The 22,931-nt window shown below is 38.7% G+C and overlaps 1 protein-coding gene across 1 annotated transcript; it reads left to right on the forward strand.

The window, feature by feature from the left end:
* Nucleotides 1-256: 256 nt before the first annotated feature.
* Nucleotides 257-21,921, forward strand: DENND6A (DENN domain containing 6A). Its single transcript, XM_064723960.1, is given in 21 exon segments — nt 257-269; nt 272-552; nt 3,164-3,202; nt 3,307-3,349; nt 5,989-6,101; nt 7,080-7,160; nt 7,511-7,616; nt 8,717-8,796; nt 10,203-10,265; nt 10,853-10,908; nt 11,246-11,368; nt 11,574-11,669; nt 13,673-13,767; nt 15,480-15,545; nt 15,637-15,701; nt 16,380-16,469; nt 17,156-17,209; nt 17,290-17,399; nt 17,959-18,061; nt 19,505-19,579; nt 20,055-21,921. Coding segments are annotated over 21 exon segments (1,884 nt in total). The 3' UTR covers nt 20,187-21,921.
* The last annotated feature ends 1,010 nt before the right edge of the window (nt 21,922-22,931 follow it).

Below are 22,931 nucleotides of genomic sequence, written 5' to 3' on the forward strand. Positions count from 1 at the left end.
CGTTGCCTGCAGAGTTGCCCTCGCGAGCACCCTGCTAAGCACCGCTGGGGCGGGCTCCCCGGGCCCGGTGCGGTGTCCGCAGCCCCGAGACAGGAGCTGCTTTCCCCGCTTTCCCCGCCCGAGCAGCTCCGCCCGCCCGGTGCCCGCCTGGAGGAGCCGGGCCGGGCCGGGAGCACCGCAGCCCTTCCCTGGCGGGCCGCGCGGGGGCGCTCCCTCCCTACGGCCCCCAGCACCCCCCCCCCCGCTCCCCGCAGGAATGGTTTGGCCTCCCTCGGTGCCTGCTTGGCCCCTCCCACTCCGAGCGGCTCCGGGGGGAGCGGGCGGGGCGACGCGAGTCACCTGACTCCGCGCGGCGGGGCCGGGGTCGGGGCCATGTCGCGGCGGGAGCGGGGCCCGGAGTCGGGGCTGGGTGGTGCCGAGGTGGCTGCGGAGGATGCGGAGCCGGAGAGTCCCGACCAGTGCCTGTCGCTGCTGCCCTGGGACCGCTTCTCAGCCTGGCTGCACTGCGTGTGCGTGGTGGGCTTCGACCTGGAGCTGGGCCAGGCCGTGGAGGTACGTGCGGCGGCGGGCGGGGGGCACCGCTCGCCCTGCGGGCTGCGGCGGGGCCCCGCCGGAATCGGGCGCTTCCTCTGGCCCCGGTGTTGCACACAGGCGGGGGAAGCTCGGCCGTGCCTAAGGAAGCGTGGTTGTGCGGAGCCCCGGAGCGGCGAGCGGGGCAGCGCCCCGGTGAACCGGCTCGGCTGTCCCGGGTGAGGCTGGTGCAGCTCTGCTTGTGCTGGCGGTGGGCGCTTTTAAATGGTTTGCATCGCGTCCCGGGATTTATATGAAGTACACCGTCGGCTTTCTTTACGTACGAATAGTGCTGATTTCTATGGCGTCTAGGTGTTAAAAAATGTGATAATAAGGAGAATGTGAGTGATCTTCATAATTAACAGCGTTCACCAGGTCGCTGAGGTGTGCGAAAAGATTCTCTACGGGCTCGAAGCGTTTTCCTTCAGCACAAGCTGGATGCCGGCCCCTGGCAGTGTCACGGCTGCAGCTCCCGGCTGTGCCCTCTGTGCAACAGGCGGGGAACCTGTGGCACAATCTGGGGAGGGCAGGGGCAGCCGTGGCACCGCTTTGGGAGGGCAGGGACAGGGACAGCTGTGGCACCGCTTTGGGAGGGCAGGGACAGGGACAGCTGTGGCACCGCTTTGGGAGGGCAGGGACAGGGACAGCTGTGGCACTGCTTTGGGAGGGCACGGGGAGCTCACAGTCTGGGAAATGGAAAGAAGAATTACTGTTCGGATCAGTTTCACATCCTGTTTTGCTCTTTTCACCATGTGACTGCACAGCAAACTCTTGGTCTGCAGGGAAAATGTCTTTTTCTTTCTCTTTTCCTTGCCTTAAAGGGGTGCCAGTGTAAACGCCTGGCAGACTGGCCTAAAATTTAACCAGGCTGTTGCAGTATGTAAAATACATAACTGTTGGCCACAAAGAAATGCAGATAAAACCAGGATATTGTGTTAATTATCTGAGTTCTCTTCCTTTGATGTTATGAGGCGGTGTTAACAACAAAGGTTTCTGTATAACCTATGACTTGGGCAGCTGTTGTGCTCAGTGACTGAGGGAAGCACAGCCTCTGTCCTGGCTGAGACTTCTCAGTTGACAGTCACGTTAATTTAACTGGATAAAATGAGTCTTAAAATGTCTACAGAACTAAGGCCTGTTTTGTTGGGTTTTTCCCCCTCCCAGCATGTAGCTGCATGCAGAATAATTAGCTTCAGTTTATGCAGGAATTCTGGGAAGAAACACCTGCTAGTGAGGAGAACGAGTATGAATTCAAGTCTGTATGCCAGCCTTCTGACTAAATGTGGATAATTCAGCATCATTCAGCTTCTGAAAGTTGCATTTAGTGTACAGCTGCTTAGCATAAGGTAGCAAAGGAAAGTATTAAGGGTTGGAAAAGAGGCAGTGATAGGTTTACTCCATGCAGAATGCAGGTGTTCCACTGGTGTCTGCTTTCAGCTTCACTTGTGCTAATCATGTCTTACACAGCTGGACATCATTTGATAGGAGACTGAGGGAAAAAAATGCCCTGGAGATTTTATGGCTGGAGGACCGAAAGGTGCTTAGTCAGAGATCAGCCAGTGGGTATATCTTGTTTTCTATAGAGTAGGATAGTGTTGTGTTTCCAGGAAATAAATGTACTTACATTGAGCAGAACAAGATTAAATGAGATAATGGGATGTTAGCTGTATGGTGAGATGAGGACTGCATGAAGCTGCTGTTCCTGCCTTGAACTTCTGCTCTTCAACTAGGTCCCATCTTTGGAAGCTCTGAAACCTTCTGTGAAACATAATACTGGAATTTATGTCAAATTTCCTCTGCTCATAAGCTCGCCAAGCATTTCAGGAGTTTTGGAGTGGGTTGTGGGTTGTTTTGAGGACTTTTTTGGGTGAAATTTAGGTGTCTGAGATTTGTCCTCTTTCCTGTATATTCTGTTCCCACCTGCTTGCATAATCACTCATTTTGTACATCCTTTCTTTTCTGAAGTAATTGTGCTTCCGCATCTTGGTCGTGTTGCATCATTTTTTATTTCTGTGTTGTACAAGCTTACTACATGATCTGTTTGTTTTTCTGTTAGTACAAAAAGCCATGACTTTGAGTTTATTCCTTGAGCTTCCATAGTTGCCATTAGGGACTAGTGTTCATCCTCCAAGAGCTGATGATAATATAGATCATGTTTTGTGTTTGAATTTTGGTTACTCCTGCCTGACTTTTGATTGCAACAGATTTCAGACAATGTGTGTTTGCTTTAAATGTAATTCTCTACTGCATTTTGCATGTACAAGTTAAATCTAAAAGATGTAATCTTGCTCTCCTTTGAGACCTTTTGCACCAAAAATCTCAACTACTCAGAATGTGCGCTGTGAATGTATCTTTTTAAATTAATGTGTGTGGTCTCTAACTGGCATCCAAAATACCTTGTAAAGATGGGTGATCAAGAAAGCTTAAAAGCATATGAAGATAAGAACTGAGACATAATATTAATAGCTTACAATTGAAAATGTCCTACAGCTGGGAAGGTGTTTGAGTGTTGTACTGTTAAAATATTTGATGGAAATTTATTGCTTATATCCAGCTTATTTTCAAATAAAATAATACCGTTTTTTTCCTCTAGGTGATATATCCTCCACATTCCAAACTCACAGATAAAGAGGTAAGTCATAATTGCTATATATCATTTTGTTTTAGCTTAGGAAATATAAATATATTATATCTCAGAAAATGTAACAGCTGTCTTTTCTTTTCCCTACCCTTTAGAAAACCAATATTTGCTATTTGTCTTTTCCAGATTCTAATTCGGGTAAGTGCTTTCTTCTCTCTGTAGTCTGTTATTGAACTAAACTGTGTTAAAAAAGAATTTGACAGGATGTGTTCTGGGCTTTAGATCAAATAGGTATTTATATATCTTAATTAACATTGCAATACAGAAACGTTGCAGCTAAGGTTAAATATAAAGCTGCAACTGTCTGCATTGCAGTAAGGTCTGAGGATTCTTCTCTGGTTTATGTAAGTGTGTAAGACCTCCAGATGACATTTGTGCAGACGTTTCAGAATACTTGGCAGGTAAAGAATGAGCATCCTAATCTTCCTCTTTAAACAAAGTAATAATATTGTCAGTGTAGAGAGGAGAGTAGGCATGGAATTTGAAGGATTTAGTAAAGCAAATGGAAGTATATGGGACCCCCTTCTCATAAAGGACTAAATGTGTATTTTCTAAGTTCATAACAGTGAAATTGACTTTTAAATTCAAAAGCATTTAGAAAGAACAGTTGTGAAAGGAAAACCTCAGCTGTCTTGTGCATTGTTGCTGTGCCTGTAGCTGTGTGTGGTCCTGCTTGTTAAATTTTTCTCCAATCTAAACTTCTGCTCTTCTGCTGCCAAGGAGAAATTGGGGCATGGGGCTGATGGGTTGGACCACCTGCAAAAAGAAATTACAGAAGTTCAGACACTTCCTTTCTCATTTATTTCTATCAGAAGTCAAAGCTTGCAGGACCAGCATTGTGCCTGTAACTGCAGTGACTCTGCTTTTGGATGCTCTGCAGTATGACAGCTTGGATAGGGAGTGATGCAGATGTGTGCTTTTAATGTGTGTGAGCTCTCTCTTATGTAATTTTACAAAGTATTTTGGCTAGTTTTCCTCCTTTGTTTAAATATCACTGAAATTAAGGTATTTTCTCTGTTCTTGCTATTCTATATGCAAATAGAAGCACAGCTTCTTTCTGTTACTGAAGTAGGAGTTAATTGTATGTTCTAATTACTCTCATTGTTAATGTTAAGTATCTTTAATCTTTAAAAGGTATCTTGAAGGTACAGAATCATGTGTTAAGAGCAAAGGTTGCTTTCTTAAAAATTTTTCATGTATTTTTTCAAATAACAGTGTAGTATTCTACTTCAGACAGAATAGGTATATGTGAGGAGGTTTTATTTTCAGCAGGGAAAAATTCCACAGTTTTGCTTTTTATGATGTCCCTATTAAGAACTGTTGGTTCTTGATCATTCTTGGTTGGCTTAAGTTTCAAATGAAGTAGAGGGAATAACCTGTGTAAAACCTGCCTTCCACAGGGCTGGTAGTGGATCCTCTCTGTTAGGATTTATTTTTTCATCATAGGCCTTAGCATAAAAAGAAAAGCTTTATATAATAGAGCAGTGAAGGAAGTTACTAGCTTGCAGCTAAATTTGAGGTCAGCCCATCCCAGGTTTTCATGGCTCAAAAGGTTAATTCAACTTTTTACTCTTAATATTACAAAGAGGGATTATGCCAGTACTTGTGGCTGGGAATTTAGAGGAGAAAAATGATTTAATGAGCTACTAGATCACAACAACTGTGGTTTTAAGCTGAGTTTTGCAGTACAGTTATTTTTAAAACAATGCTTTGCCTTCTCTGCATGGATAATTGAAAAAAGAATAGATATTTACCAATCTTCTCTGCAAGAGCTTCTTAAATAAGACATCATATTCTGAATGATATTTGAACATAGTAATGATTAAGAGTAATTTGGGTCTTCTGTGTGTAGATTTTTACAACAGTTCATGAGGGCTTTTTTTCCTTTGGATGAAGGGAAGGAGCTTTGAGAAGTTGAAGCAAATATTTAGTGCTGTGGTATTGGCATGTGCTGTGGTTTTTCTTATCATTGCACCCTTGCTGAGCACTTGTTACCTGTTGGAATTCAAGGTCCCATCTCACCGTGTTTTGCTACTTTTGCTTTTGGTGCACGGAGGGATTGTGAGCAGCTCCGGGGGTTCTGAGGCTCAGCCCTGGGTGCTCTGTGCATGTCCCTGGCACTCAGGGGCTGGGCTGTCTGTGCTTGCTGCAGCAGAATGGATGTGACTGAAAGAGAAGATGAAATGGAGCTTTAAAGTCTGGTGAAACAGTTCCGCGGAGAATTTGTTACATTTTTCTCTAAGAAATTCATTTTGATAGAAGTAAAGGAAAACTTTGCTCCTTGGGGATATTACTGGGAAGTCCTACTCCATTTCACTCAGTTTTCAGCAATTAGCTTTGCAGCATTCAAAATGATGAATCCTAGACCTGCCTGTGGAGTTACAGATCAGCATAATGCACTCCTACAGTGTGACATCTGTATGAACTGTGTGGTGTCAGAAAAAGAGGGAAAGTGCAGCCATGTAGCAGAGGAATGCCATGGCTGAGACAATCAAAACTGTGCAGGCATGCCAATGGAATGGGGAATGGCAGTAGGAGAAGAGCCATTTTACCTGTTTGAGGACATGATTGTTTTTTTCCTTGTTGCAGACAGTATATTTACTGTTGGCAAAGATGCCAAATTTACCATTTAAAAAATTTTAAATATATTAATGTTCACAAGGGCAATGCAAGATAAATCAACCAAAACTCTGATACCTCTTTGGCTGTAAGCAAGTCCTCATGTTAAACAAGGCTCAAACTGTGAATACTGTGTCATTTATCTCTTCCCCATGTAGGTTGTCTTGGGGACACACAATTTTGTTTTAGATTCCGACGGTCTCCTGGAAGGAAAGTCTCATTCTGTTGTTTTCTGGACCAATTGGATAGAGATCTACCAGTTTACTTAAAGGTTGGAAATGAGAAAAAATGAAGTTAAATTTCTTTTGGGTAATGTTCATTTGTGGGTCTTCACCTTTAAATATAACGTTTGAAAAGAAAAATCTCTGAAGTGGATGTCCTGAAAGTCAAAACTCATGTTTGTTGTAGCATGTTATCATAATAATAATAATTAATTTCATTAACTATTCTTTGTTTTGGTAGTGTGCATTTTGGATTACAAGGAATTAAATTGAAGCCCAAATCTGTTTCATTATTGACTAGGAACCCGTAGACCAAATTGTAAGAACCATTACTGTTGTGGAAATATCAAGTTCTTTGTAACTTAATTTAAACAATTCCAAGCAAGTTGGGCTGTCTCAGTTTCCACCCTTCAATTTTGAAGCTGGAGCAGTTACCTAAAAGAGGAAGTGGCCAAAAGTTGTTCTCATCATGTCCATAGGGAATATTGAGGCCTCTGGGAGCCTGGTTCTCAAACTGAATTCACTTCTGTTTATGTGGCAAATACTTGAATTCCTCTTTGTAGAAAGCATAAAGCTGATGTCTTGTCTTTGAAGTTTGGCAGCCTACTTCCTTAATATTCCAAGAATCTTTTGTAAAACTAATACACTGAAAGACTAGGTTTTATCTCTTCAAGTCAGGGCTTTAAGGTTTTTAACTGCTAAAATCTTTTTAGTGCTACTTTGCAGAATAATAAAAGTTGCTTTATTCTTCAAGAAATTATTTCTGGTTTTGGTTTCAGAGTGTGTCAGGAGAATGTAGATATAAAAATAGTAAAGCCAGAAAGCACAGCTGTTTCCCCATGATGACGTTTTCTCTTTGAAGTACTTACTAAAGAAGATAATGTTAATAAACATAGTAATCCTTCTAGTTTATTGTGTCTGATCAACTTTGGAGCTCACAGGGGAATAAGCTTTTAAACTATGTTGAATGCTTCAAAAAACAGGGCAGTAGCAGGTGATTGTATTGAATTTGTTCTTTTCTTTTGCAGAAAGACTCAGCATATTACTATGGCTATGTGTATTTCAGACAAGTTCGAGACAAGTCATTAAAAAGAGGCTATTTTCAAAAGGTAATTTCAGTTCTTTCAGGAAAATATTAATTTAGAAATTAATTTTCAGTGACTGCAGAGGAACAGGAACACTGTCTTGCTTTCTAACTAAATTAGTTGTTAATTTATAGTAAATTGTTGGAATTTTACATCAGGTATGCTGTCAAAAGAGATAGTTTTGTGTGTATGTTTAAAAACAAAGAAGTTGGGTAGTTTTGGCAGTTGTTTGTCTGCAGTTTGCCTGTAGTCAGATGTGTGGTTGGCTTGCATGTGTGAGAGAAGTCCCACTTGGAATTGTCTGAGGGTAACAGGTGCAGTAGAACTGAGGAAAAGTGTTGACTGAAAATCTCTTTTGTTACTCTTTATTCCAGTCACTGGTCCTCATCAGCAAGCTGCCTTATGTCCATCTCTTTCGTACCATGCTTAAGCAAATTGCACCAGAATATTTTGAGAAAAGTGAAGCTTTCCTGGAAGCAGGTAGTGGTCCTACAGTGTTGGACTCTTACACTATCACATACTTATTCTGGAGAAATAAACAACACTGTCATGTTCTAGTTTGTGGTTTGGTCTTCTTGCAGAGTAGAGGGTTGAAATTTTAGCAAACTGGCTTCACTTCTAGATCATTGAACAGAGCTGATTGAATTCTGGATCTTCCCTGGGAGAGTTGGAGGTCCCTCCTGAAGCACATCTAGGGTTGTGTGTGTTTCAGGACAGCTGTTGAGCACAAGGAGCTGATGGCAATCCTTACTTTGCACTCTTCACCACCCAAATCCTTTTGGGCAGTCTGACAGCTTTTGCTGAGCAGCTGTACAAATGTCATCTTGCTTGAGGTTTGGTTTTTGTGTGTGTGATTTGTTTGTTTTTTGACCAAATGGAAAAAGTGACAGAGCAGCGCTGGTAACAGGTGCCTCAGCCTCACTGCAGAGCTGAAAGAGCTGGAGAAAGACAAATAGAAAAGTTATTTGCTCTTTGCCTGGAAGAGCTCTGTTTTGTGTACTGTGCCTGCCCCATACAGCTTTCATGGTTTTGTGTTTTCACTGAGAAACAATTTGTGTAAACCATGAAAGAATTGCATTTTTCAGTCACCTGTTTTCTTGAGAGGTTGTATCATGAGCAAAATAAGCTCTGCAGAAACTATGAGAATTATGTTTTATATTCATAATGGTTTACAAGAAAATGCTGGAAAACTTTGTAGCCAGCTACAAACCAGCTTTTTCCTTAACTGCTTAACTGTTTATTGGTTCTGCAGTGGCCAATATACATAAATGGAGGTGTTCTTTTCGAATTTTTTTAGTATGTACTTTCATGGTTTCTCAGGTAACATTTCTTCACTGAATTTAAAATCTCATTGCTACAAAAAAATGGAAGACCAGAGAACACTGTTTTCTTGAAATGAGAATCTTTATAGTTTAATGGAATAATACATAATGTCCAAAAGGCTGTAAAACTTCAGTGTGATTGAGAGACAAGTAGAACTGCTGTGGATTATTAGCACTAATTTCAAGTTGCAGTGTGCACAAAGGTGACTCTGTGATCATGGTTTATAGCTTGCAGAAACGTTGGTATTTTTCTTTCAGTTTGTAGTGACATTGATCGTTGGCCAGCACCAGTTCCAGGGAAAGTTCTGCAGTTGCCTCTTATGGGTCTCATAATGAAGGTGAGGACTCCTGCACTTGTTCCTCTCTGAGGGTGTTTTCCCCACCTTTCACTGTGCAGTTCCTCACTGCCTTGTGCCTTGTTTTTATTGTCCTGATCTTCCAAACAGGAGTAGCTGTTTACAGCACTCAGAGTGAAGGTCTGGGAGATCTTGATTAAGTGCTTCAATTGAGGGGAGGAAGGGAAGATCTTTTATAGTGCTTAGGTTAATATTTAATTTTAGTAGCTACTAAAAAGTGATGTTTCAATACAATTACTAGTTGCAGTGTCTGTATTATCCCTCCTAGAATTTGCATTCTAGGAGACTTCAGTGCTAATTATGTTTGTCAAATCAAACATAAAGTAGCCCTTGAAAATACTGAGAGTTAAATTCCAGTCAAGCAAACTAAATATTTGCTTGACTAAAAATCATTCTCATTTCTGAAAGCTGAGTAAAAATCTTTTTTGTCCTGCACACCAGAAATAATTGCTTGTGCTGTTTGTATTTTTTAATGGCAGTGAAATATGTCTGAAGAAAGCCATTAAAGAAGTTGTATCTAGGGCATAGTGAAGAACTGTTGAGTTTAAACAGTGGTTAAGAACTGGGCTTCTGGGAGTTGTATTAATTTCATAATCTGTATGAAGTGCAATTAAATGGATTTGATGGAGTTGGAGGTTACAGCCAGAAGTACCTTCTCAGCAGAAACTCAAGTTTTTGGAAAGAGAGGGAGAAAAAGAAGTTTCTGAAACTATACTACATCAGAAATTTAAAAGAATGGTTCTGGATGCAGGGTGGTGAGGAGTATCAGATGTGTCTTTTTTGGGCATTGCCTACATTTATCTCATCAATAATTCTTACCCATGAGAACTGAAATTGCATTCCTAAACTGAGTAAAGCCATAATTACTGTCCAGTGATATTGTCCCTGGTTTTTATACTGCTTGGGCAGTTTTAAGTGTTGTGTGTAAATGACATCCATTTCCACTATGATTCAATTTGTAGCACTCAAGACTTACAGATGCAAACTGTGAATCCAGAGAAGCCTCAGATGTTCAGACTATTTGGATTCTGGCAAGTCTCTCTTGCCTTAACGTCTTGATGTTTTAGGAGAGAATTTTTTTCTAAAAGTAATTCTGTACCATCTTAAAACCCCAAGACCTGGTTTCAGATCATTCTTTACAAAATTTAGAGGTACTTTTTTGAAATTACAGCTACAATTTTGACTCTTTTTAAACTGAAGTATTGTTTTCATATTCTATTAGTCAATTTGCTACTGGAAATTCTGTAGATGGAAGTGCTGTAGAGTAAATAAGCATCGTGCTGTAATATATATCCTCTCAAAGTATTACAGATTTTCTGTAAGTCAGCATTTGAATTGTCTGCTGGATTCAGTACAAGGGAAAATAAATCTTTCTTTTTCTTTCCAAGTTGCGGATTCCAACATATCGTGACAAGCCTGGAACACCACCGATAGTGCAGAATATGCACCAGGTAGTGATTAGATACTGATACTGTATACAGCCCCAGACAAAGCCAGAGATCTGCTTCATTCTGTAAACTTGGTAGTTAGAAAAGATGGGTAGCAAATCATCATATACTACATGATAATAATCGTTGAGACTTTGAATGGAGTAGTCCAGATTTGGATTCTTCATAGAAAGGATATTCTAACCCTGTAACCCTGAGCAGGGAGAGATGTCCAGGTCCTGGAAGAAGATAGCTGGGTGACAATTACTAACCTGAACATCCTTTTAAAGTTTGGATAGTTTGGGTTTTTTTGATGATGGATACAGAATTAAAAGTCTTTAGCTGTAGAAGATGTTTATAAAACCAATCTGTCTGTGTCTTCATGTGCAGTTGTTTGAAACAGCTTCAGTATTTTGATTGGGGGGGTGGGGGGAGATGTCCTGCTCATAGAACACAAAGGTACTTGTGGAGAAAATGTACTATATACTGCAGCAGTACATGAATAATTAGACTATATCCTGTCTACTGTCTGTAAGCATTTAAGGGAAACCATTTCATTTAATACCTAGGTGTTCTGATGACTAAAAACCAAGCATTGCGATGTCTTTTAGGCAGATGCTCAGATCTCCATGGCTTTACCCACTGTTCATGAAGTAGATCTTTTCAGGTAGGAGCTTGGACTGAATAATTCCTAGCTGGGAGCTCCCACATGTTTTTGATTTATGGCAGTTCCTTAACACATCTCATGGCTTGTATGCTAACATTTATCAGTGTTGGTTTTAATTTTTTTCTGTCAAGTTTGCTGAAACACAGTACTGACAATCTACAGGCTGAAATGGCAATAAATAAACAAGTTCATTAAATGTTCCATTTTACAAGAGTATTTTGTTTTTCAAATTGCTATTAAAATACTACCACAGACTTCTTCTTTATGCCTTTGTTAACCAGAAGAAATATGTATTTTATGTTTTCAAATGTATTAAAATACCTCAATCTGTTTTTAGGTGTTTCTGTCCAGTGTTCTTCCACATTCAGATGCTTTGGGAGCTGGTGCTGCTGGGAGAACCACTTGTTGTGATGGCACCATCACCAGCAGAATCTTCAGAAACTGTGTTGGCCCTTGTTAGGTAAATGGAGTAGAAAAACTAGAGAGAAAAAATGTGTTTTCTCCCTTTCTAACTATGGCTGAGGGAGTTGGTGTAAGATTCCAGCTGAGTGGACCTTCATTGATCTGAACGTGATAAAACATTACAAATTTTAGATTTGCTTGTGTGTTTGATGAAAGTTTGCACTGAGTACACAAATCAAGCTCATCCTTGCTGTACCTTGCAGCTGTATTTCCCCACTGAAGTACTGCAGTGACTTCAGGCCATACTTCACCATCCACGACAGTGAATTCAAAGAATACACAACTCGCACACAAGCCCCGTAAGTAAATCCAATTCTCTGGAGAAGATGTTGCTCAAAACTACTCATAAACATGCATTTGTATTAAAATACTGTTTAACTGTTCTGGATTTCTATAATTAGAGAACTAGGTTTAGACTTATCTTTTTTTTGGTGATATTATCATGCAGAGTGCAGCAATTAGCTGATTTAAGTTTTTATTCCAGTTAGATAAGACAAAGAAGTTACAAAACAATGCCACCATTAAACCAGGCTTGAGTTTCATAGGATAATTCTCTACAGAATAAGTCAAACTGCAGGTGTGAACCCAAGAAAAGTTCTTGCTTTTCCATAAGGGTTTGTCTGTGCAACAGCAGCTCCAGAGTAGCTCCTTGGGAAATTCTGCTGTGTTTTAATTTTTAATTAACTGCTAAACAAAGTGACTTGTAGAATTCAACACCCATACAGCTGTTTTGTAAAGCTAAGTCCTAGTCAAGACAATTTAAAATCAAATATCTCTTCACTAAATTTATTAGGTTATTAATGTAAATAAGTCAGAAATTATTTTTTTATGAGTGTGAATGTCCAAAACTAGTGATGTTTGAAACTACTTTAAGTATATTTTTTCTCCCTTTATTTTTTTTAAATCCTGCTGTTATTTTGAGCACATACACCTCCAGTATTTCTTAATGTATGTTATTTAAATGCAACTTGATTTTGGAATGGAATGCATTTGTTAGATTCAGTGATCTTTTGATAGATAAATTTCTTCTAATGTCAGAACAGCCAGAGGTTGTTGATGTGGATTTTTTGTTTGTTTTGTTGGGTTTTTTTTTACTGTAGTGTTCCTCTCAACTGGTGTATTGCCAGAGATGGAGCAGTGGAGAAACACATAAACACAGGCAATATGTTTTAGGTTGTGTTCCATGGGAATGGTTATGCAGTGTGTAATTTAGTTTCTAAAAATAATTCCAGGAAGAATTTGGTTAAACTGTAGTAACCCACGTTTCAAAATTCCATCCACTCTTCTGTAGCAAAATAAAAAGGTTGGTCACTGCAGAGATTAGTATTTGAAATAGAGCTGAAATTGCCCTGACTTTCTTATGGAAAACAAAAAGTTGGAAAGATAGGAGATAGTTTTAAAAACCTATGGCTCTTAGTGAGGTGAAGAATCCAAATGATGTCTATTCCATGTATTATCTTAATAATAGAGTGGAGCAGAGAAACTTCTGGGTAGTGTACAGAAAGTGTTAAACTTTGGGATTTCTAAGACCAGTCTAACAAAAGGATGATAAACTATTTTTAAGATGGCAGTTTCAGTGAGACTTACTGCTATATTCCTTAGCTGATGTTTGACTGTAAAATGGATGGCAACCACTCTGTTGAAAAACATGTTCATCCCTCATCCTATCAGTGCTATAAATCCCAAATTTTGCAGGCCTGTGCTGCAGCACTGTGCTCTTACTGCCCCTTGCTCCCTGTGTGCCCAAGCACAGAGCAGGCAGAGAAATCTGGCACAGAGTGAGCTGGGGCACAGCGCTCTGCAAGTGCTTCTGCTGCTTCCCTTGATAACTGCTGCTTAAAGCAAGTGGGGTATTAAGTGTCTCATTTTCTTAATGACATGCACATTCAAGTACTGAGAGTTTGTTATCATCAAACCTTGAAAAGTAGCAATTTGTCTTTCAAATATGGGTCAGATTCCTGCTCATAAAAAAACAAACAAAAAACCAACACATCACAAAACCCCAATTACAGACAATGTGCTGTTCTCACCATTGCAAGTGGGCAGAATTTAGCCAAGTCTAAGCAGATGATGTCATTTTTATTCTATTCAACAATTGTTGTTGTTTGTATTTTAAGATAACTCTTATTTTCTAAAACATTGAAACTTTGATAAACATTTGTCCTCTTATGTGCAATTTAAAATGTAACTCTTAAATACCAAAGGAAAATAATTTCAAGTGAAGAACTTAAGTTGACCTTTTCTGTTTGTTAGGGCTGAAGCTCTTGCTGTCATATTTTAATCATTGTCATTACTTTTCTAGGCCATCTGTCATTCTAGGGGTGACAAATCCCTTTTTTGCTAAAACACTCCAGCACTGGCCTCACATTATCCGAATTGGAGATATCAAACTTCCAGGTAAAATAGAAATATTTTCTACAATTCTGTGCAAAGGGATCTAACTGTGTGCTTATTTATTTACCAACATATGTAATTTTGTTCCATTTATTTAATTTAATGCAAACTAAATTTTCATGTATGTAAATCTGTCAAGTGAAATTAGAATTTTGACTGCTGTGTCTTTTCAAATCTAGTATCTTAAATGCAAAAGATAGTAATACTCATTAGTAATAATGTTCTACCTTTCAGAGAATCCTGAATTTGTATCTCTCCCAATACGGTATTAAAATGAGACATAATATATTACTGATGTTAATTTTAGTGTGAATAGAATATAATAAATCAGTCACAGCCAGCACAGAATATGACACCCATGTGAAAACTATTTTTCAATGTTACAGTAATCTAAAAAGTTGTTGACAATATTTTGATAATATATTTCTAATCTGGCAATATTCCAGTAATTATTAATTGTTCAGTCTGGATGATTTCCTTACACAATTGCCTAGAATTTTTATGTAATGTTTGGATAAAATGTCAGTTGCCACCACTGGAATTATTGTGTGAAATTCCTGAATGTAGCTGTTTGCTGCTGCAGGTTCACTACACTGTCCTGACAGTGGGAATGCATAAATATGCAATTAAGATAAAACACCATAAAATTAATTTTTGTATAAGAAGTTAATTTTAACTTCTGAGTACACTGAATTAATTAAGGATTGCATACTGTGTTCAATATAATTAAGCAAGGATTTGCTTAACTTCAAAATACCATGTCTGTCTATGGTCAGAATACTTGTGGGGACTTAGGATAGTGTGGGAAAGAGTTACTTTGCTGCTTGTAGCTTATGTTTGGAAAATAGAATCTTAATTAACTCTGGAAATCCATTTAAACAGGTGGCCTTCAAATCTGATATACAGTTTCAAGTATGAAATTCTAGTTTTGATGTAGCTATGGGAAATGCTTAGTCAGGAAGTTCTAGAGAGGCATCTGTCTGACCTGTCTTTAAGAATTTATATTTTATTTCTTTAGGGACAAAGAAGGGTTCTGATTATATTTTGTTCGTTTTTTTCCTTCATTTTTCCCCAACTCTGCAGTTGCAAGAGCAATTTAACTGTTACTGTTTCTAAACTCGAGCATCCAGCTAGGTTTAGGAGGAAGGTTCTGATGAGGCTGCAAGACTGTGAACAGGGTTTAGGGTCTTCTGGTTGGAGCAGGATAAATTGGGAAAACAAAAGCCCTTAGTATGGCCTATGACAAAGGAGACTTAAATTCATTTCCTTACAACACTTAATCTGTGGCTTCTATTTGATTTTCTTCTATACAAATTTTAATTATGCCAAGGTACCAAAGTTTTGTTCCCAAAAGCATTTACACTAAGGGGAACAAGGGAAAATGGACTAAAAATATGAAATTAAGAAAATAATTATTCTCTGCTATATATCTGTATGTTGATTGGCTGTTTGAATTCAGAAGGTCATCCTTTGGCTGGTTTTGTTTGTGGGGCTTTTTTGGTTCACTTTTTGTTTGTTTGGGTTTTTGTAGGTTTTCAGGTGTTTTTTTTGCCTTTTCAAAAAGGAACACTTATATGAAATAAAAAGTCTATTTGCTGTTATTCATGTGCTTGCTGGGTGTTTCTGGATATATACTTGGATTCTTGTCAGTGTTTCTAATGTTTCTTGCAATATTGGATAGTCTTCAAGTAAGGTGGCTTTATGTGTTTTGGCAGGTGAAGTTCCAAAGCAGGTGAAAGTGAAAAAACTGAAGAACCTAAAAACTTTGGACTCCAAACCTGGTAATAACTTCAGGGTTAAATTGTCAGTGTTTTCATTTTAAAATGTGTACCTCATTTCTCCTGTGGCTACATGCTGCTTTCTTTCCTTTAGGTGTTTATACCTCTTACAAGCCATACTTGAACAAAGATGAAGAAATCGTTAAGCAGTTGCAAAAGGTAATGGCATAGATGAGTTCTTAATGGCAGCTGGTTTGTGTGTTTTGTGTGCTGTTGTCAGGGGTTTCATGTCAGGCTGCACTTGGTGTAACTGAAATGAAACTGGATTCTGCTTCCTTTGCCCCAATGAGGGTGTATACATCTATATGTATAGATATATGTATATATCTATACATATAGGTGTGTATACACCCTCACTGTAGAAGGGCTGCTGCCTTAGTAGCAGCTCCTGTAACTATATGAATGGTGGACCTCAATAAGTTAGCTTAATAATTTAGAGAATTTAAGGTATTTTATCTGTTCATCTGTTGAGGTTTTCCATCTTCTGCCACCCCCACTCTGGTCTCTTTGATCTAAAATTCTCACACATGAGGTGTGTAAGAATTAGAGCTTCCAGATTTTAACTCATTTGCAAACACTTCTCAATAGAAACATTTCTTTCCTTGAAATTCTTTACATGAAAATAAAAAATCAGTAATTGCAAAGACACGTGTCTGTACAAAGAACTTGATGCTATTGCTTTCCTTCCCTGGTTCAGGGTAGGAGATGCTGTGTGTGGGCATATGGCAAATGAATGCAGATGATAATAAATATTCATAAAAAGTAAACCCACCACAACTACCTACATCCTCTGGAGTAACAGACTGACTGTGATGTGTTGTTTTGGGTTTTTTTAAGGGAGTACAACAGAAGCGTCCTACAGAAGCCCAGAGTGTGATACTGCGGCGCTATTTCTTGGAGCTGACGGAAAGTTTCATTATTCCTTTAGTGAGTTCTTACAGTAATGGGCTTTTTACAGAAGCAATAAGGAATAGTTTTTCTGGAGTTAGCCTAAGTACAGTAGCTCTCCAGTGCAGCCCTGGAATCAGGCCTGGGCCCAGCTGTCACACCTGACACTTGGCAGTGGCCCCACTCCCTGTGCCTTGGACACCCTGGGGCTCTCTCTGGCCATGCCTGTGCCAAGCCTTGCTGGAGCAGAGACAGCCACAGCTCAGACAGTCTCCTGTGGGTTAATTCTAACTCTAATGTTTGGCTCAGGGACTCAGACCATCTCTTCCAAACACTTCATACAAAGCGTGGTTACTGTTTGGAATCACCCATGATATGGGGTGGACTGTCCACCTTCTGTGGACTGTTTCCAAAGAAAAGAGAGATTGTTTACCAGTGGCTTAAGTTCAGGATATAGATATTCTATCTGTGCACTTACTTCCTATCCTTCTTTGTCTCGTGTCCTCCTTGAACTTTACTGGCTCAAAGTTCTGGAGTTGGGAAAATACAGTCTATATAAGATAAGCTCCTTCTTGTTTTCTCATGTGGTGAATACGCACAACCCCACCCTGTACTAACACTGGGAAGAGAAAATGCTGTGGTCACAAGCAATAAGTAAACACACATGTGGACTGTGTGTCTTTAATACTGGTTATGCAAACAACCTTTCCTTTTCCTTTCCCCAGGAACGTTACGTGGCAAGCTTAATGCCTTTGCAGAAATGCATATCACCCTGGAAGGTGAGGAAGTGGAATTTGAATGAGCTGGAAATTGGTAATTAGAGAACTTAAAGTCTGCTAATTTATTTTTCTGTCCATAGAGTCCACCACAGCTGAGGCAGTTTAGTCAAGATGACTTCATGAAGACATTGGAAAAAGCAGGACCACAGCTCACCTCAGGTTTAAAGGGAGATTGGATAGGACTTTACAGGTAATTTCTTTCATCAGCATAAAAAACGATATAAATTAAAACAGATCAATAATATTAATGCTCTTTTTCCTGAGGAAACTTACAATCAGGATTGATTTGAGTAAGGCTCTTTTAGAATATGTGCTTTAATAGAAATTGATAGGACTAAGCATACTTTACTTGCTTAAATCTCTTTTTTTGCTAGCATTACAGGTTTCTGTAGATCAGTGTTATTTGTGGTTTTCTTTCTGGTTCTAGCTTGATTCCTCCTTCCAATCAAACACAAATATAAAAATTAGGCTATTTCAAACTGGGCCTTGATCTCTTTTTTTCCTCAAATTCCCTAATCGTTATTGTGTTTCAGACACATGTTCTTTACATTCTTTTCTCAATCCTTGTCTTAATTACTAGAATTAATGCTAATCTCTACTTTAGAATATTACATCTTTCTGAAAGTATGTAGAGAAATGGTTCTAATATCTTACTCAATCTCAAATATAGTTACATCTGATGATGTAGAAAACACTGTTACCACATTGTACTTAAATATAAAATGTATTTTTCTTTGGTGTTTTACCAGGCATTTTTTGAAATCCCCAAACTTTGATGGTTGGTTTAGGAGCCGGCAGAGGGAAATGACCCAGAAGTTAGAGGCCCTTCATTTAGAAGCACTCTGTAATGAGGTTAGAAAAATGTGTGCTTACAATTATATTTATCATCTTGTAATACAAATACATTCTCCCACAAGTCAGCTTTACTCCTGTTTTCATAGGTTGAATGTGACATTGTTGACAGTTTTGTGAATCCTGATCTAGCAAAACATGATTTAGTTAAACAAGTACAAGCTAGAACTGACTCAGCAAGAGAACAATATGAAATATAATTCACTTGTCATAACAACTGTCATCCTTTGTAAAACCTACTTTTAGGTTTGTTGTGTATTTTAAAATAAAGTACACGCACCCACCCTCAAAAAAAAAGCTTTTTCCTCTTACTTGACAATATTACTCTGTTCAGCTTCCATTCTTGACAGCATATTTTCAGTTACAATACAGTTTGTAGCTTTAAAGGTAAAAATTCAGCTAGTTTGACATTCTAATTGACAGCTAATTAAATATATTTAGTAAATAAGCCTACAGCTGATGCATAGTAATGGAAACCTTAGAAGTGAAGTCTGTTTATATATAACAAAATGCCACATAACTATTCTGATGTTGTAAGAGCCAATCCTTAATTAAGAAGCTGAAGTGGGTATCAATATAATTTGATTTGGAACAACTGATAGAGAAAGGAATTGCCAGAGGAGATGATGTTGTACAGCCAGAGAGGGAATAAGAAGAACAAAAACAAAGTAAAGCAGCACTACAGCTTTAAAACAAACAAACAAAATTGCTCTGTTTCTCAAAAGCCATTTATTTTTATCCCTTGCCTTGTCAATTCCCAAACAATAAAAATGTGGCAAATCCAAACAGATTATTCAAATAGAGCAGACCAAATAATTTGCAGGTCAGTTATACAACTTAGACTCTATCCAACTGTATTTGACATCAACTTGATCAAAAAATAGGAACTGTTATAAATTTCTTACTGATTCTGCTCCTTTCTTGTTTTGTCTTTTGACCCACAAAATAAATGTTCCTTTGTACATGAACAAATGTATCTCATAGGAGAGTTCTAAAGGGGTAGAGGAGCAGAACTTCCATAAGAAAATCCACTTGATTGTATTTTACTAGTTATCAACTGTGATCTCCTTTAGTGCCCTAGAAACAGTGAGCACTGCCCTGAGCTACTGTAATGCTTTATTGTGCTGGCAGTTCTGATTTGGTAATCATTCACTGCCATTTGGCATTGGAGATGCTCTTTCTCAAACTGAGCCTGTTTGGCAGGATTTTTTCCCCCTTTAATTTATTTGTATTGTGTTTGTGTGCGAGTTTGCTGTTATGTGAAGTACAAATAAAGCAGATTTTTTAGTTCACAGTAAAGACAGTGCATGAATAAAATGAGGTTAGCAAATGGCATAGGAATAAAGAAAATACCTATTCTGAACATTAGGTGTAGATTAAGATCTCTTTTGAAAATTACATATGCAACCATGAATAATTCAATGACTGTTTTTTTTATTTTAGAACTTGGTTTTCTGGAGTCAGAAGCATACTGAGGTAGAAACGGTGGATCTTGTCTTAAAGTTAAAAAATAAACTGGTAAGTAACTGAATTGAACATTACTTAGCTACATAAAAGCTTGATATAGCTGGTTTTGCAAGTACATAAATGAAAACATTCATCATTATCTGGGTAGTTTAAAGGTTCAGTCATTTATTCAGGCTTGAAAAACAGAGTCAGTCAATTTCAGCCATGCCTGAAAAGTTATTTGGCTTCCCAATATCATCTGGCTATGCTGGAAGCATTGTATTGCTGGGGTTTTTTTAATTACTTGTAATTCTGTGACTGATCTGAATCCCCAGGGTAGAAGAAAACCAATTTTTGTTGTTATTTCTGAAAGTCCAAATCAGTGTTCTCACTGTTGTGTGGTTGCTGGGGAAACCTGCTGTTGTCCAAATTCCTACTCAGTCAGCAAATGAGGAATTCATTTTCCAGATTTTGTAATACATGACTAACATTTCTTAAGGTAACCTTGCATTTTTAGTACAAATCTTGTTTTCTGGTACCTTTGCAGTTGCAGGCTGACAGAGAACATCTTCCTGTGAACACTGACACACTGAAAAAGCTGCAGACACACATCAATGATATTATACTGGCACTGCCAGATGACTTACAGGACATCTTGCTCAAAACTGGCACAACATGATTTCTGCTGGGCTTTTTTGGTGCCAAAAACCAGAAGGCAAGTGGTCTCACAGAAGACAGTGGCTTACCAAGTTTGGAGCACAGCTCTAAACCAGTACATTAACACTACACATGGACTGTACTAACAGTATAGCCCACTATATCATTCTCACTGTTTTCCCACTCAATACCAATGCAACTAAAGGGATTTTTATGTCTAATACTATTTTAAATAAGTGCTCTTAAAAATAATCTGTGGGCATATAAGCTGGGCCACAGTATAGGACAACAGTGCAGTGCTGGCATTGCAGAATGTTTCCCAATTGGTGCTGCTATACCCAGTCCTTCTCAGGGGTAGGCAATATTGAACCTGTACTGTCCTGTTGATGTAGTATCTGATGACTTTTATTTGTTTTTTACTTTTAGTTTTTAGCTAGTGGTAAGTCCAACTGACATATCGGTGATTTGGCCAGAATGCCTTAAAACTGAGGTGTTTTACTGGTAAATCACAGCTTTTAAAACTGTTTCAGGAGCAACTGAAATGATCAGATCCATTCTTAACTTTCTGTGTTTCTCCTTCTTACCATCTTTCCAGAATGATACTGATTTAGCATCTTTAAAGAAGAGAAGGCAGCTGACAAAATTTTCCTGAAAGAAAATCTCTTCCACTCAGTGTCAGTTATCAGGGTGCTCTTACATGCCTTAAAGTAATTACATACTAATTTGTGCTTTTAAACTGCTGACATCCAGGATTTCAACTGGATCACTCATGTAAATGTAAGCATGCAGTATTCATCAGAGGAAATGAACACTGTGGTGTTCTAATAGGGATTTTAAAATGGGTAATTTTGGTAGAGTTAGCTGATACACAGTCTGTTTCAGTTGGAGATCATACCAGTCAGCTCCTGTTAAAATTTTTAACTTCATTATTTTTGACTTACCCAGTCAGGTGTGTGAGGAGGTGATGAGGCTGGAGGGAGAAAATATTGGCTTCAGCTGAAAAAAGCCTCTGGACAGGTCAGACTGGCAAAAAAAGATTGTAGCATGAAATTATTCTCAGTATGTGCATACAGCAGACATGCATAAAGACTACCTTCCTCTTGCATATTCAGCAACAAGAATGGGATGTTTTATCTTCTTGAACAAGTTTCAGTGGTGTATAAGAACTCAGCTGCTCCAACAACATGCAGTGTTGTACTTTGACCAGTTTTAAGTAGAGCAAACATAATGCTATAGTGCACACACAGCATATACTTTTATATGTCAAGTGGATCACAGTTATTAAAAAAAAAATTACTCTTCTTTTAAGTGCTTGGATAGAATTTTTTACATCTTATGACATAATCCTGCTATAAGAACATGCTTTTGTATAACAAATATTTCATACCATCTTTATAAAAATTTCTTATTTAGATATAAAGTGTCACAACAGTATTTTTATGAAAATAATGTATTTTAATACTGTTATGTTTTGTATACAATTACTCACGACCAAAAGTTTCATGTATCTATTATGTTACATAAACTATACCACTTCAGCATTAATTGCTAATTTGCAGAATTTTTTTTGCACGCCCTGTGAAAAGAATTTCTAATCCAGAAATTAAGTGGCCATTCATACCCTAAATTATCTTAACTATTTAATCTGTAGCACTATGTTGTTTCTTGGAACCATGTAAACTGGTAACAACTATGATAACTAGCACATGACTGCAAATACGTATTTTTTTAAACAAAAATAAAGAGTTTGATTTTTATTTTTTTTCTTTGGAAGTTATGTGATTTAGATGATGGGTGTGTTTGGTTTGCTTGGTTTTTCCCCCTCCCCTGTGTAAGCCAAGCTGTTCAGCTTGCAAAGACTGCTGCTTGATGAAGCTGTACCCCTGAGCTGCACAGAAATGTGATGGAGTGGTGTTGTGGTTTGATTATGCATCATGGTTGGAATGAGACAGAGCTGCAGGATCCTCAGCAAAGCAAAGGGCAGGGCCTGGATTAAAGCAGGTGTTTGTTAGATTGTACTCAAAGAATGAAATAGTGAAAGGTATCTAGGAACATTCCAGATACACTAAGATTGGGCCAGCTTGGAGATCCAGAAAGTAACTATCCTCAAGCACAGGGAAGCTTCATTTTCCTAGCCCAAAAAAGAAGTGTAAATGCTGAATGCTCTGAACAGATAGGTGAGTATTGGAAACCTAGAACTGGACTCCTTCCATTACAGCTTCCTGATAGTTTTCATGGTAGGTCAGGATCATATTAACATCTTGGGCACAAACTAGATTTAAAGCATGATTGATTCCTTTTATAAAAATACAGCTTTCCATCTTAATTTATACCAGGTTTTGGATTCAGAAGAACATAATTTAGAATTAGAATAAGGTTTTCAACATCACACCTAGGAGCAGTTGTGGATGCCCCATCCCTGGACGTGTGGGCTGCACAGGGCTCTGAGTACCTCATCTAGTGGAAGGTCCTTGTCCGTGGCAGGGGTGTGGTTAAGAGGATCCAACCCTTCCAACCAAACCATTTTATGATTCTATGAAAACAACAGCTCAATTATCTGGCTTAGTAGCCAGATGTTAGGATCTGGTTCAGGACTATCGTAATAGAGATCATTAAGGATGTTTTTCTTTAGTAAAGGCTAAGTCAATCCCTTCTGTTCGCAGAACGTTGCCCCTGGCCTGGCTCGGTTTTACTCTGCTCTTACATGCCCGTGTCTGGCGCTCCGTGCCCGTGAACCGGGAGTGCTTCGGTGCCACCCCCGTCCTGC

Source organism: Zonotrichia leucophrys, chromosome 12 (genome assembly GCF_028769735.1).
Source record: "Zonotrichia leucophrys gambelii isolate GWCS_2022_RI chromosome 12, RI_Zleu_2.0, whole genome shotgun sequence".
Lineage (NCBI taxonomy): Eukaryota > Metazoa > Chordata > Aves > Passeriformes > Passerellidae > Zonotrichia > Zonotrichia leucophrys.